The sequence below is a fragment of the Danio rerio genome, chromosome 5 (genome assembly GCF_049306965.1).
Source record: "Danio rerio strain Tuebingen ecotype United States chromosome 5, GRCz12tu, whole genome shotgun sequence".
NCBI classification, from domain to species: Eukaryota; Metazoa; Chordata; class Actinopteri; order Cypriniformes; family Danionidae; genus Danio; species Danio rerio.
In genome coordinates, this window is record NC_133180.1 from 76,306,056 (window position 1) to 76,320,570 (window position 14,515).

The 14,515-nt window shown below is 33.6% G+C and overlaps 1 protein-coding gene across 11 annotated transcripts in view; it reads left to right on the forward strand.

The window, feature by feature from the left end:
- The window catches only part of znf618 (zinc finger protein 618), a 66,002-nt gene that overhangs the window by 24,954 nt on the left and 26,533 nt on the right, over positions 1–14,515 (forward strand). For all 11 annotated transcript variants that reach the window (XR_012405686.1, XR_012405688.1, XR_012405691.1 and 8 more), the window contains 2 exon segments: positions 6,833–7,098; positions 13,576–13,653. Coding sequence is in view for 4 of the 11 variants with exons in the window: in NM_001326692.1 (NP_001313621.1) it covers positions 6,864–7,098; positions 13,576–13,653 (313 nt within the window). In the remaining 7 variants the exon portion in view is untranslated.

The window sequence follows — 14,515 nt, forward strand, 5'->3', positions numbered from 1 at the left end:
CGTTGAGATGCACTAAAATACATGACCTATATCCACTGAGAAATGGATAAAAATATCCATTTTCAAGATGGGCTGTACTCATTTATATGAGCGCTGCACATCAACGAAAAGCTTATGAACTCAGTTTGTTTCTTTCTTTCTGGTACAGAATAAATCTCAATCCCCCCCCAAAAAATTATCCTCATGACTGGTTTTTTGTATTGTATTTTTGGCTAAACTCAAAAATATACCATTGTGTGGGTCAAAATTAATGATTTTTCTTTCTTTTTTTGTTCCATAATCCATCACAATATTAAGATTATGCTCCATAAAGACATTTTGTAAATACTACTGTTTCTAGTTAAATATGTCAACCTTTGAACAAATTTAAAACCAAGTTCTTTTCGATATTTAGATGTATGTTGAATGATCCCTCAGACTGCAGATCTTCATGTAGTATGGTTTGTTAGGACAGTATTTGGTCAGCATATACAGTGCTCAACAAAGTCTCTCAAATCTCTCATTTAAATGAATGTTTACTAAAGGAAGCTTTATAATATTACATTGTGCATATACTCTACATTAGATTAGTTCGTACTGAAGCTGAATCTGGAGCTTATGATGACGGTTCAAAATGAGTATGTTGGGAAAAATCTTATTAAAAAGAGCAAAATTCAAGGGAAACAAAAAATAAATAATGTATTTATTTATTTATTTTTATGGTCACACTTTACAATAAGGTTCATTAGTTAATGTTAATTAATGCATTTACTAACATGAGCAAACAATGAACAATACATTTACTACAATATTTGTTCATGTTAGTAAACGTTAGTTAATGAAAATACAGTTGTTCATTGTTAGTTCATGTTAACTCATGGTGCATTAACTAATGTAAACAAGCATGGACTTGGATGTTAATAATGCATTAGTAAATGTTCAATTATGATTAATAAATGCTGTACATGTGTTGTTCATGATTAGTTCATGTTAGTAAATGCGTTAACTAATGACCCTTATTGTAAAGTGTTATCATTTTTATGTATTTATGACTTTTATGGCAAATTACAGTTAAAAAAGGAAGACAAAACCAAATTGTTTCAAAATGTATAGATAGTATCAACTTAAGCACATACAATGAGAAAAAAACAAGCAAATAAAATAAATATACCAACAAATATAAAGGTAAATAATAATGTGGCCTAACAAAAACTACAATGAACAATCTGAAGCACACAATACACTCTACTTTGCACTTAGGAAATAAAAAATAAAAAAAATGTATATTTTATGCATGAATGTAAATGTTTCTAAAGATGTTTGGTGACAAAAAATATTATTTTAATACATACAGTTTAAATTATTCACCCCCTTTGATTTTTTTTCTTCTTTTTTAAATGTTTCCCAAATGATGTTTAACAGAGTAAGGAAATTTTCACAGTATGACTGATAATATTTTTCTTCTGGAGAGTCTGATTTGTTTTATTTCGGCTAGAATAAAAGCAGCTTTAAATTTTTTAAACACCATTTTAAGGTCAAAATAATTAATTAAATGAGCTTTGCATTGATGTGCATTTTTTTTTCGACAGTCTACAGAACAAACCATCGTTATACAATAACTTGCCTAATTACCCTAACCTGCCTAGTTTACCTAATTAGCCTAGTTAAGCCTTTAAATGTCACTTTAAGCTGTATAGAAGTGTCTTAAAGAATGTCTAGTCTAATATTATTTACTGTCATCATGACAAAGATAAAATAAATCAGTTATTAGAGATGAGTTATTAAAACTATCATGATTAGAAATGTGCTGAAAAAATCTGCTCTCCACTAAACAGAAACTCGGAAATAAAATAAACAGGGGGGCTAATAATTCTGACTTCAACTGTATATCTGTGTAATAAAACTGTTTTGTTGCAAATTCACCAAAATACAAGACTCATATTCACTAAGAAATGGAAAGAAATATTCGTTTTCTAAATACTCATTTATGTTGAGCACTGCACATCGATGAAAAGCTCATTTAATTAATTATTTTGCTTTTCTGGTAAACTATAAATCTCAATTTCCCCCCCAAAGAAACGATGCCGATGATATTTCTGTGGTCATATATGCATAATATCATTTGTGTATGGATTATACGTGTGCCTAACATGTTGCACGATTAGGAGCACAGCAAAAAAAAATCTCTCCTCAGTTTTTCTAACGCAGCACATCGAGTCTTTTCATCTCCTGCTTGTTTTGCAATTTTGATTTCCATCAAAAATGTAATCACGAGTGTTTAAGGGCTCAGCGCTGGCCTGCGCGCTGCCCTGAATTTCTAATTTTAGTCTATTCTTTCAGGATTTATTTTTTGTATAATTCAAGTATGCTTTTCAATATCTCCCGGTTATTAAATTTTAATTCCGAGATCATTAGCATATAAATTGAAAAGCCTTTTTTTTTTTCTCTTTTGAGTTGCCCACTCTTTCAGATGAAATTTAACAGGCCATATTTCTTTTTCCAGCTCTTCCATATAAATGTAAAATAGCAAAAGAAAAAACAAACAAAAAAAGAAATTCAGATTACTTTTAATTTAAATTTTGTTTTTTTTTAAATGACTGGGACATTTTGGGTGTGTGTGTGTGTTTTGTGTGTGACAGGAGTGTGTCAGTATATTCTGGTTCAAGGAAACTAGGACTGTCAGCCTAATCTCTTCCAGTCATCTCCTGAAATAGCCTGAGAGTAATAAATTCTCATTAGATGAGTGTTGAAATTCTGCTCATAGTTCCAGCATTCAGCGCTGCTTTTCAGATGAATGGCTGAAAGACTGAACCTGTGCGCTAATAAAACCTTCTGGCTCTTTCTGATGGACATGCGTGTCATTAAGAGCAGATTCACACATTCTGCTATCTATTAATGACGTTTAAAAGGACTGCTTTGTGTTTGTATTTGGCACTTGATTGGTGTGTGTGTGTTAATTTCAACATCATTTCAGCCTGTGAATTCAGATTCTTTTTTTATTTTATTTATTTGAATGTAGTTTGTTTGACCCAATGCTGGGTTACACTTTTTTTTTTTTAAACGAGGGTGGAGGTGCGAAATCTAATGTGCTTTTTTCCCTCCCAAAAAAAGCAGCTGCATGAGTGTGATATTGATTTTTATTGAATGAACGGACAAACAAAGCTCAAATGAACACATGAATGAATAAATGCACGAACGAACGAATGCACAAACGAATTCGTGCAAAAATGAACACGCTAGCAAATTAATATAGTGACAAATTCACAAACGAACGAATGTGCAAACGAATGAATGCACAAACGGACGAATGCAAAAATGAACACGCTAGCAAATTAATATAGTGACAAATTCACAAACGAACGAATATGCAAACGAACGAATGCACAAACGAACGAATGCACAAACGGACGAATGCAAAAATGAACACGCTAGCAAATTAATATAGTGACAAATTCACAAACGAACGAATGCACAAATGGACGAATGCAAAAATGGACACGCTAGCAAATTAATATAGTGACAAATTCACAAACGAACGAATGCACAAATGGACGAATGCAAAAATGGACACGCTAGCAAATTAATATAGTGACAAATTCACAAACAAACGAATGCACAAACGCATAAATTACTAAATTTTTGAACGATCGAACAAATGCATGAATAAATGAATGAATGCACAAACAAACATGAAAGTATGAATGAACGAACGAATGCACTTGCAAATGCACAATTGAATGAATGCACAGGGGAATGAATGAATGCATGAATAAATACACAAATTAACAAACGAATGCACAAATGAACAAATGCACAAATAAACAAATGCATGAACGAATGAATATTCAAATGAACGGACACACAAACGAATTAATACACGAACAAATGAACGCATTCAAATAAATTGAAATAAATTATTATCTGACTTTCTCGCATCTGAAAAAGTCATCCTATCTGAACATGCAGCTCAACTCCCTGTTCAAGCTCTTGTTTTCTCCAGACTGGACTATTGCAACTCTCTACTAGTCGGGCTTCCAGCTAACTCTATCAAACCTCTTCATCTGCTTCAGAACGCAGCAGCACGAGTGGTCTTTAATGAACCTAAAAGAGCACGTGTCACTCCGCTGCTCATCCGTTTGCACTGGCTGCCAGTTGCTGCTCGCATCAAATTCAAAGCTCTGATGTTTGCTTACAAAGCGACTTCTGGCTTTGCTCCTTCTTATCTGCTCTCACTTCTGCAGATGTATGTGCCCTCCAGAAACTTGCGTTCTGTGAATGAACGTCGCCTCGTGGTTCCATCCCAAAGAGGGAAGAAATCACTTTCCTGAACTCTCGCATTTAATCTGCCCAGTTGGTGGAATGAACTCCCTAACGGCATCAGAACGGCAGAGTCACTCGCTGTCTTCAAGAAACGATTAAAAACTCAACTATTTAGTCTCCACTTCACTTCCTAATCTGCAATTGCCTCTCTGGCTCCACCGCTAACTGTACTCAAAAATAAATAAATAAATAAATTACTAATGTTTTGCTTCTTACACTTTACACACCTGAAACTTGCCTACATCACTTATTCATTGTTGCTCCTATAGTTGTGTAAATTGCTTCCTTGTCCTCATTTGTAAGTTGCCTTGGATAAAAGCGTCTGCTAAATGACTAAATGTAAATGTTTAAATTCTGATGCAATTTTTTTTCTCACAACTTAGTTTATAACTTGCATGTTTTTTTTTTTTTTCTTTCATTAATTTTTGTGAGGGTAGACGAGTCAGAATAGTTGCAATTAATTACTTTTTTTTATTATTATTCTTATTTGATTTATTTTTTATAAATCCCATATGTTAAATGGCCTTCCGTACAATTGATTGTTGATTCAATTAGTCTGCTTATTTCACTGCATCTTTTCCTCCTCAAAGTAAACTCTGCTGCTGCTGGATAAAGATGGTGTTTCCACACATTTTCTGCAGATTCATGTATCAAGTTGATTTTATTTCTCTGCAGAGTCTGAGCCGTGCATATATATTTGCAGTTATTCCCCCAACATAAATCTGTTATTCTGAACAGAGGGAATATTGTAGGCTTTTAAAATGCTTCTTCTGCCGTTCAGTCGGTTTAAGCCACAGTGTGGAGTTTCTGAATTAGTTTTGATTTGGTTCTTGTTCTCTTATTGTCTGATAATTTACAAGAAATTATTTGCCCCAAATTCACTGTTGTTGGAGCTTTGAGCATTAAATCTGTGATGGAAATACTCTCAACCCGTTTTTATGTTCATACACTGTGTATTTATGTGTCTTTAAATCTAAAAAAAATATAACCGATAACACTGATAACAGATTTTGTTTTATCTTTGTCATGATGACAACACATAATATTTTAATATATTTTTCAAGATACGAATATTCAGCTTAAAGTGACATTTAAAGGTTTAAGTATGGTAATTAGGTAGACAAGTTACTGGACAACAGTGGTTTATTTATAATAATAACAATAATCATAATAATAAAACAAATAATAATAATAATAATAATATTAAAATAAAAATACTATTGTTAATAAAAATAATAATAATAATACAACAATATTTATCATTATTTTGAACGTTTTTATATTATTATTATTATTATTATTATTATTATTATTATTATTAATATTAATTTTGATAATAATAAAATATTGTTGATAATAACAAATGACAACAGCATTTATTACTTTTATAAACATTAATAATAATAATGATAATAATAATAATATAATAAAATAATGTTAATAATATTAGTGAATCAATTAATTCTCATTGTTATTATAATAATTATAATAAAAAATAATAATTATTATTATATGTTGTTCATACTAATAATACTAATAATAATCAACAACAATAATCATTACTTATTAACATTATTATTATTATCTAATAGGAATGTTAGATAAGTTCTAGCTATTATTATTATTAATAATAATAATAATAATAATAATAAACAATTTTTATTATTAATTTTATTCTTGATTGTAAAATATTATTGATAGTAATAAACGACAACAACAATATTTATTACTTTTGTTTAAAATAATAATAATAATAATAATAATAATAATAGTAATAATAATACCTGCAATATTTATTATTAATTTAATTATTGATAATAATAAAATATTGTTGATAGTAATAAACTACAACAATATTTATTACTTTTATTAACAATACTATTATTATTATTATTATTATTATTATTATTATTATTAATAAAATAATAATGTTGTTAATAATAATAAAATATATTGTTAATAGAATGAACAACAACAATCATTATTACTTTGTTAATTATTATTCATAATAATAATAATAATAATAATAGTAATACTACTACTACTACTACTACTACTAATAATAATAATAATAATATAAGATAAAATAATAGTTGTTAATAATAATAATAATAAAAGTACATAATAATATTTAAAAAAAGTACTGAAGCTAAAAGAAATCTGACTTTCTCAAAATTATTAAATATTATAGAAAATAGCCTGAATAATGTTCTTGCTATATTAAACAGCACTTGGAAAATGAGGGCTAATAATTTTTAGACAATAATGGACACACACACAAAAAAAACAATTTAAAAAAAAATTATTGGTAGTAGTAGTAGTAGTATTCTTATTAATATCATTAATGCCATCCATACTAACTGTATTTATTTATTTGTTTTTATTGTATTTTATTGCCTTACTGTATCATTTTATGTAATTTGTTTATATTAATTTGAGTATCCGGGTTATTTTCCTCTTGAAATAAGATTTATTTCTGTTTTTGTAGAAACATGTATGTGTTTTATCACATCTCATTTTGTGTGTTTTTCAGTTTCTTCGCTCTTGCTGACAGACGTGGAGTCATGAGTTGTCAGGAGGTGCCGAACCCCAGTCAGGAGCCCAAGGACCCACCGGTGGTGCCGACAGAGGCTGGAGCCACACAGGCAGTGCCCACCACGTCCCCAAAACTGCCCTCCGTCACTGTGAAGACCGAAGCACCTGCAGAATCTGTGGCCAGCAACGGGAAAGTGAGCGACGGGAGCATTCCTGCTGAAATCTGTGTGGTTCTGGGCAGCTCGCGCAACTCTCAGACACAAGGTAGGAGAAACTGCGCGAACACAAGACCGATTGATGCACTAAAATTACACACAAACGTATGGCAAAAGTAGTCTGTTACAGAAATTTGAGTATTTGTAATTTGTTACTTTACACCACTACACATACACTCACTGGCCACTTTATTAGGTACACCTTACTAGTACCGGGTTAGACCCTTTCTGCCTCCTTTAAGGCAGAGATTCAACAAGATACTGGAAATATTCCTTTGAGATTTTGCTCCGTATTGACATGATCCCATCACGCAGTTGCTGCAGATTTGTCGACTTCACATCCATGATGTGAATCTCCCGTTCCACCACATCCCAAAGCTGCTCTATTGGATTGAGAGCTGGTGACTGTGGAGGCCATTTGAGTACAGTGAACTCATTGTCAAAAAAAACAGTCTGAGATGATTAAGCTTTATGACATGTTATCCTGCTGGAAGTAGCCATCAGAAGACGGAGACACTGTGCTCATAAAGCGATAAACATGGTCAGCAGTAATACTCAGGTAGGCTGTGGTGTTGACACGATGCTCAATTGGTACTAATGAGCCCAAAGTGTGCCAAGAAAATCTCCCCCACACCATTACACCAGCACCACCAGCCTGAACCGCTGATACAAAAAAAAAAAAAAAAAAAAAACTACTAATACTTCCCTTCTTAGACTTTACAGACCTGAAACTTGCCTTTAGTACTTATTCATTGTTGCTTTTAGTTGTGTAAATTGCTTCCTTGTCCTCATTTGTAAGTCGCTTTGGATAAAAGCGTCTGCTAAATGACTAAATGTAAATACAAGGCAGGATGGATCCATGCTTTCATGTTGTTGATGCCAAATTCTGACCCGAGCATCCGAATGTGTCAGCAGAAATGGAGACTCATCAGAGCAGGCAACGCTTCTCCAATCTTCTATTGTCCAGTTTTGGTGAGTCTGTGTGAATTGTAGCCTCAGTTTCCTGTTCTTAGCTGACAGGAGCGGCACCCGGTGTGGTCTTCTGCTGCTGTAGCCCATCCGCCTCAAGATTGAACGTGTTGTGTGTTCAGAGATGCTCTTCTGCAGACCTCGGTTGTAACGAGTGCTTATTTGAGTTACTGTTGCCTTTCTATCAGCTGGAACCAGTCTGGCCATTCTCCTCTGACCTCTGGCATCAACAAGGCATTTGCGCCCACAGAACTGCCGCTCACTGGATATATCCCCTTTTTCTCTGTAAACCCTAGAGATGGTTGTGCGTGAAAATCCCAGTAGATCAGCAGTTTCTGAAATACTCAGACCAGCCCATCTGGCAGCAACAACCAAGCCACATTCAAAGTCACTTAAATCTCCTTTCTTCCCCGTTCTGATGCTCACTTTGAACTTCAGCAGATCGTCTTGACCATGTCTACATGCCTAAATGGAGTGAGTTGCTGCCATCTGATTGGCTGATTAGACATTTACGCTAACGAGCAGTTGGACGGGTGTAATGTGGCCGTGAGTGTATATACTTGCAGGACTGGCTGCAAATGTAAAATTAAGATCTGATGTTTTTTTCTTATGATTTATTTACTTACCAAAGTTGCGTTTACTGCTAACATAAAATATTGTGAAGTATAACTACAATTTGCAATCATACACGCATATGAAGAGTTGGGAAGCAAAAACCTCTAATTGCCATCTAGAAATTTCTTCTGCATTCTTCTGTTATTTCATGTTAAAATAGATAAAAAATAACCTATTCTGGGTGGCGCAGTAGGTAGTACTGTTGCCTCAGCAAGTAGGACTGATTCGAGCCTCATCTGGGTCAGTTGGCGTTTCTGCGTGGAGTTTGCATGTTCTCCCTGTGTTTGCGTGGGTTTCCTCCGGGTGCTCCGGTTTCCCCCACAGTCCAAAGACATGCAGTACAGGTGAATTGGGTAGGCTAAATTGTCCGCAGTGTGTCTGTATGGATGTTTCCCAGAGGTGGGTTGCAGCTGGAAGGGCATCTCCTGTGTAGAAACATGTGCTGGATGAGTTGGCGGTTCATTCCGCTGTGGCAACCCCTGATTAATAAAAGGAACAAGCCAGAAAGAAAATTAATAAATAACCTATGCTTTGCCAAAAAAATAAATTATTGAATCAAGACACAGGAGAGCCTATGAAAAATGCTCATTTTAAAATGAATATTCAGATGTCACTTGGAGGTTTTTGCATCTGAACTCTTCATATATATACAATTAAATGTTATTTAATCCTGAGATAATTACTTCAGTCATCGTTGTCACATGATTTCTTTAGACATCATATCATTGTAATGGGGAGACTGACACGGAGGGATCCATTTTGCAGTATTTATTAGACACAGTCAAACACAAACATCCAACACGCACTAAAGTGCGAACACACATCAACAGTAATCAATAATGGTCGTGGGGCTGGCAACTGACAGACACAGAGTGATTTACCAGGCATAGATCAGTGGCAGGCGGCGTGGTTAAGAATCCTTTAGACAGGCTTGGGTCGAGGGCAGGCAGCGTGGTACAAAGTCCATGTATCAAGCAAGGGTCGTGAGCAGGCAGAAGGCAACTCAGAGTCAGAAACAGTCCGGGGTAATATACAGAAGATCAGGCAGGAAAGAACGCTCAGTAATGCTGGCCGGGGCTAAACAAGACTTCGCAATGGACTGGAGTTTGAGTGTGGCTTATATAGGGAGCGTGGGTCGTTACCGGGATTCAGTTCAGGTGTGCACAATCAGTACAGATGGATGATGTAATGCTTAAAAGTCCGGGGATGGTGACCTCTGCTGGCCAGCGAGGGGAATGACTGGGACCGAGTCGGTGACGATCATAATGTGCTCATTTGCTGTCCTGCTGCTTATGTTGTGCACATCTGGTTCATAAGAGTTAAATAAGAATAAATAAAGCCTTAAATACTCTTATTCAGCAAGCATGCCTTAAAATGATCAAAAGTTTTGACGGTAATAACTTTGTAACAATAATAACTGAATTACTTTGAGAATATTTTGTCAAATTGACAATCATAACACATAATACAACAATTTTTCTTCAAATAAATACCTTGACTTTGACCGTTGTGTTCTAGCTAAACATTGATGCCACTGACATTCATTACAAAAGGAAACTTTGTTTTCACAACTTTTTTTCCATGTAATGAAAAAACAAAACTAAGTTACAACATGCTGCTCTCTCCATGCATAAACATTACTGAAATAAAGAATATTCTACTCGTGTGTACTTATATTAACTTTTCCCCTCATATGCATCGCGGCTTTGATTGGTCCGTGGGTTAATGATAATACACATTTGCTTAAAATGTTTCATTACAGATGTTTGTGAAGTTGTGTAAGCTTTTGTACATTAACTCTGAAGTGCTTTATTATGCAAAACTCTAAATATCTCGAGTTGTGATCGTGAACTCGAGGACAGACTATCATATTACTGTAGGTGTTGTATATTTATTAGTGCTGACTAAAGATTAACATGCAAATCTAATTAGATTGACTTTATTTGGTAAATCAAGCAAGTTTTTCATATAATATCTCTACTAAAAGACAAATGACTGTACAAACTGCATTGTACATAAATCAGATGAACATGTTCACATTAGTCAATAATATTACTGAAATTAAAACTGAAAAAAAAAAAAAATATATATATATATATATAGATATTACACACGTTTACTCAAGTAAATAAACAGAATTAATGATGAGCTGAAAATCTGTGGACTATTTGCAGAATTCTGCGCGCGCATATTCCGGGTGGGCCTACTTATAATTGAAATAAAAGATTTTATTTAACCCCTAAAGACCGAAACAGCTGCCGCGGCAAAAAATAAGTGTTGTTCTGAAATGTTTAATAACTTTTTGATTCGCGTACAATTCAAAGATTGGCATAAAGAAGAAAGTCTCAGCTTTCCATCGCTGTATAACATTACATTACCCGGACCTTCAGAGGCTCCGGAATCATTGTGGTTACGTCATCACATTTTGACAACGCTGATTTGATAAAGGAACGATCGTGGCTTGTGTCTCTGGACGAACCAGACATGATGCATTGATGCATTGTCCCTCCTCCATGCCCAGATTGGTTCAAACTCGCTCTCTCTCAATCAATAAGCATAAGTTTTGCTTTGTGGACCAGCAATCAACAATTTGAACAACCCGGAATGAGAAATAGGCTGTACAGAAGCAGCAGGGTCAACACCATGTCCATGCTGGCACATAAAAGCTAAGAATGGTCCATATTGAATCTAGTTTAGTTATGTAACTAGTTATAGTATTGTAAATATTTACATCAAATTTTTTTACTGAGGATTTGCACCATGTTTATTTGGACTTTGACGCATTATTTATTATTTTCTTATTTTTTATTTGTTCATTGTAAGTGCTGCTGTTTATGATAACTGAAAATATATTATTTGGTCAAACTTGCTTCAGTGTTCTGTTATTGTGTAACAATCCTTCTGTTTAGTTCATCCCAGAACTTTTGGGCAAATACACTGTCAGTAAATAAATGCGCTAGTTTGTTCCCACTGAAAAACACCTTATGCTGCGTTCACACCAGACGCGGAACACGCGTCAAGCGCAAGTGATTTATATGTTAAGTCAATGCAAACGCGTGAATAGACATCCTGCGCTGCGATACGCGAATGGCGCAGGGTGAATTGAGCGTTTCGCGCGAATCTCTGGAGTTCGAAAATCTGAACTTCAGCGTACATTCGTGCCGCGTTAACCAATCAGAAGCTTGCTCTTGTGGGGGCGTGATTGTGACGTAGAACCTGTTGTCGGTGTCAGCTGGAGGATTTCCCTCGGAACACCGACAACAGGTTCTACGTCACAGTTCATAAAACTGGGCTTGGCTCAGTCAGAAGCACCGCTGAAAGCCTCCGTCATCCAGGTTCAGTTTCTGGAGGAGTTTATGAGCTCACAGAGCTGGATGCACCTCTGAAAGGATGTAGTGGACTCAGACACGGCCCTAAACGTATCAACGCTATTTTCAGCCTTCATGAAGCACATAAACACTGTTATTTTCTTCATAAAATCCATGTTAGCTATTTCGCTATGAAGCTAGAGTCACCGGGCAGACAGAAGCCCTGCCCATCATGCGAATCCGTGTCTGTTCTGAAGTGAATTTGACGCGCGAATGAAGCGAGTAAACTCAAATGTTCACGCGGCAATTTACGCGCGAATAACGCGATTTATCCGCGCGTTCCGCGCCTGGTGTGAACACAGCATTAGAATAACATTAAAATAAATTGCTATAACTTGCTCAGGGAAAGGTGGATGTAGACAGAATTTATTTTGGAAGCATAAATCAGCATAGCGTGTATTTCTAAAGAAAAAAAAAATAAAAACTTTATGAGGTTTTGTTTGTAATAACTAGAAAATGCCTCTTTTTTTTAAAAACAGTTTTTCTAAAAAATTCTGGATTATTTTCTGTCTGTTCATATGTTTTTGGGCATATATAATATTATCTATATAGTCTAATATTTTAGACTGGACCTTTAAATGATACAGATTGAAGCCTCAGGTTCTCCTGTTTAAAGTAATATATGACATTTGAGGCTAAAATAACAATAAAACTGCTTTAAAAAAATATATAATAATAATATAGGCCCATTAGGTGCCCACAAAATACCTCTAGGTCTTTAAGGGTTAATTCAAGGAGCCCACTTGTGCATGATTATTTTATAGGGTTCAACATTTATACAGATTAGACATTACACTTATACTTCTGTCAGAGTGGATGCATAGTTGGCATTGAATTTCATTTAAAATGGTATTGAAAAGGTTTTTTAAAAACTTTGAACTTCATTTGAAGGATCGCTGGGGTACCCTGTGACCATGCAGGTGTGCATTTATATACACGTAATAAATATACACAGTACACACACACATTATGTCTAAACAAACTTTTAATTTGGATGCAATTGTTCTTAACTAAAGATAATTAATTACTAAATGCTGTCAAAATAGAGACTTTAGTCAGCGCAATAGTCTAGTGGTTAGTGCGCGGGCATATGGCACAACAGGGCGTCCCGAGTTCGAATCCCGGCTTGAACACATTTCCTGACCCTACCCTCTCTCTCTCTCCTACTTTGTTTCCTGTCTAAATGCTGTTCTATCCTCTCAATAAAGGCAAAAAGGCCAAAAATAAATCTTAAAAAATTCTAATGATAGAGACTTTAGACATTAAATTGCCAAACAGACCAAATTTTGGCCTTTGCGGATTGCTTTGTTTGACCTCTAATTACCAAGACTGCATATAGTAATTAATTTACAATTTAGACATGGATATTTGGGGAAATATCTGAAGGTTAGGTGTGTCTGCGTACATCTATGTCTGTTTAATTCCTCCTCTCGCAGGTACAGCACCTTGAGCAGACGGGTTGCTGTTAAACTGTTAACCTGTAAACCGTGTTTCCTGCCTGGAGGTGTAATTACACAGTGCACCTTGCTAACACCTGAACACATTTATCTGATGTTTTCCTTTCTCTCTTGCAGGCTCATACATTTGTGGAGTGTGTGGCAAAAAGTACAAATACTACAACTGCTTTCAGACACACGTGCGAGCTCACTCAGGTAAAGGCCTGTTCTTTCAGTACTGAGCTGAAATGAGCATTCAGAGCAGCAAATTATATGGTGACCTATTAGACAAAAATCATAAATATATGTAATTATTACTACATTTAAAAAAAATTGTTTTATCTATTTATTTATTCATTCATTCATTCATTTATATATTTAGTTACATATTATATTTATAAATTTGTTTATTTGTTTTAATTTATTGTATATACTGTATATATATATATATATATATATATATATATATATATATATATATATATATATATATATATATATATATATATATATGTGTGTGTATACAAAATATATAATAAAATAAATAAACTATAAATAAACTATATATATATATATATATATATATATATATATATATCTATCTATCTATCTATCTATCTATCTATCTATCTATCTATCTATCTATCTATCTATCTATCTATCTATCTATCTATCTATCTATCTATCTATCTATCTATCTATCTATATATATAGTTTATTTATATATTATATTTATTAATTTATTTATATTTCGATATTTAGCTATATTTAGACATTTAGTTAGATATTATATTTAGATATTTATTTATATTTATTGATTTTTTCATATTTAGATATTTGTTTATATTTAGATATTTATTTATATTTATTTATATTGATATATTAAGTTTTATATTATATTTAGATATTTATTTATTCATTTATTTATATTTGTTTTTATTTAATTTAGAAATGTATCTATATTTATTTATATTTAAATATCTATATATTTAGTTATTATATTTATTTATTTATTTATTGTATATTTTAATTTATTGTATATATTAGTTTATTTATATTTATATGTATTTGTTTAGAT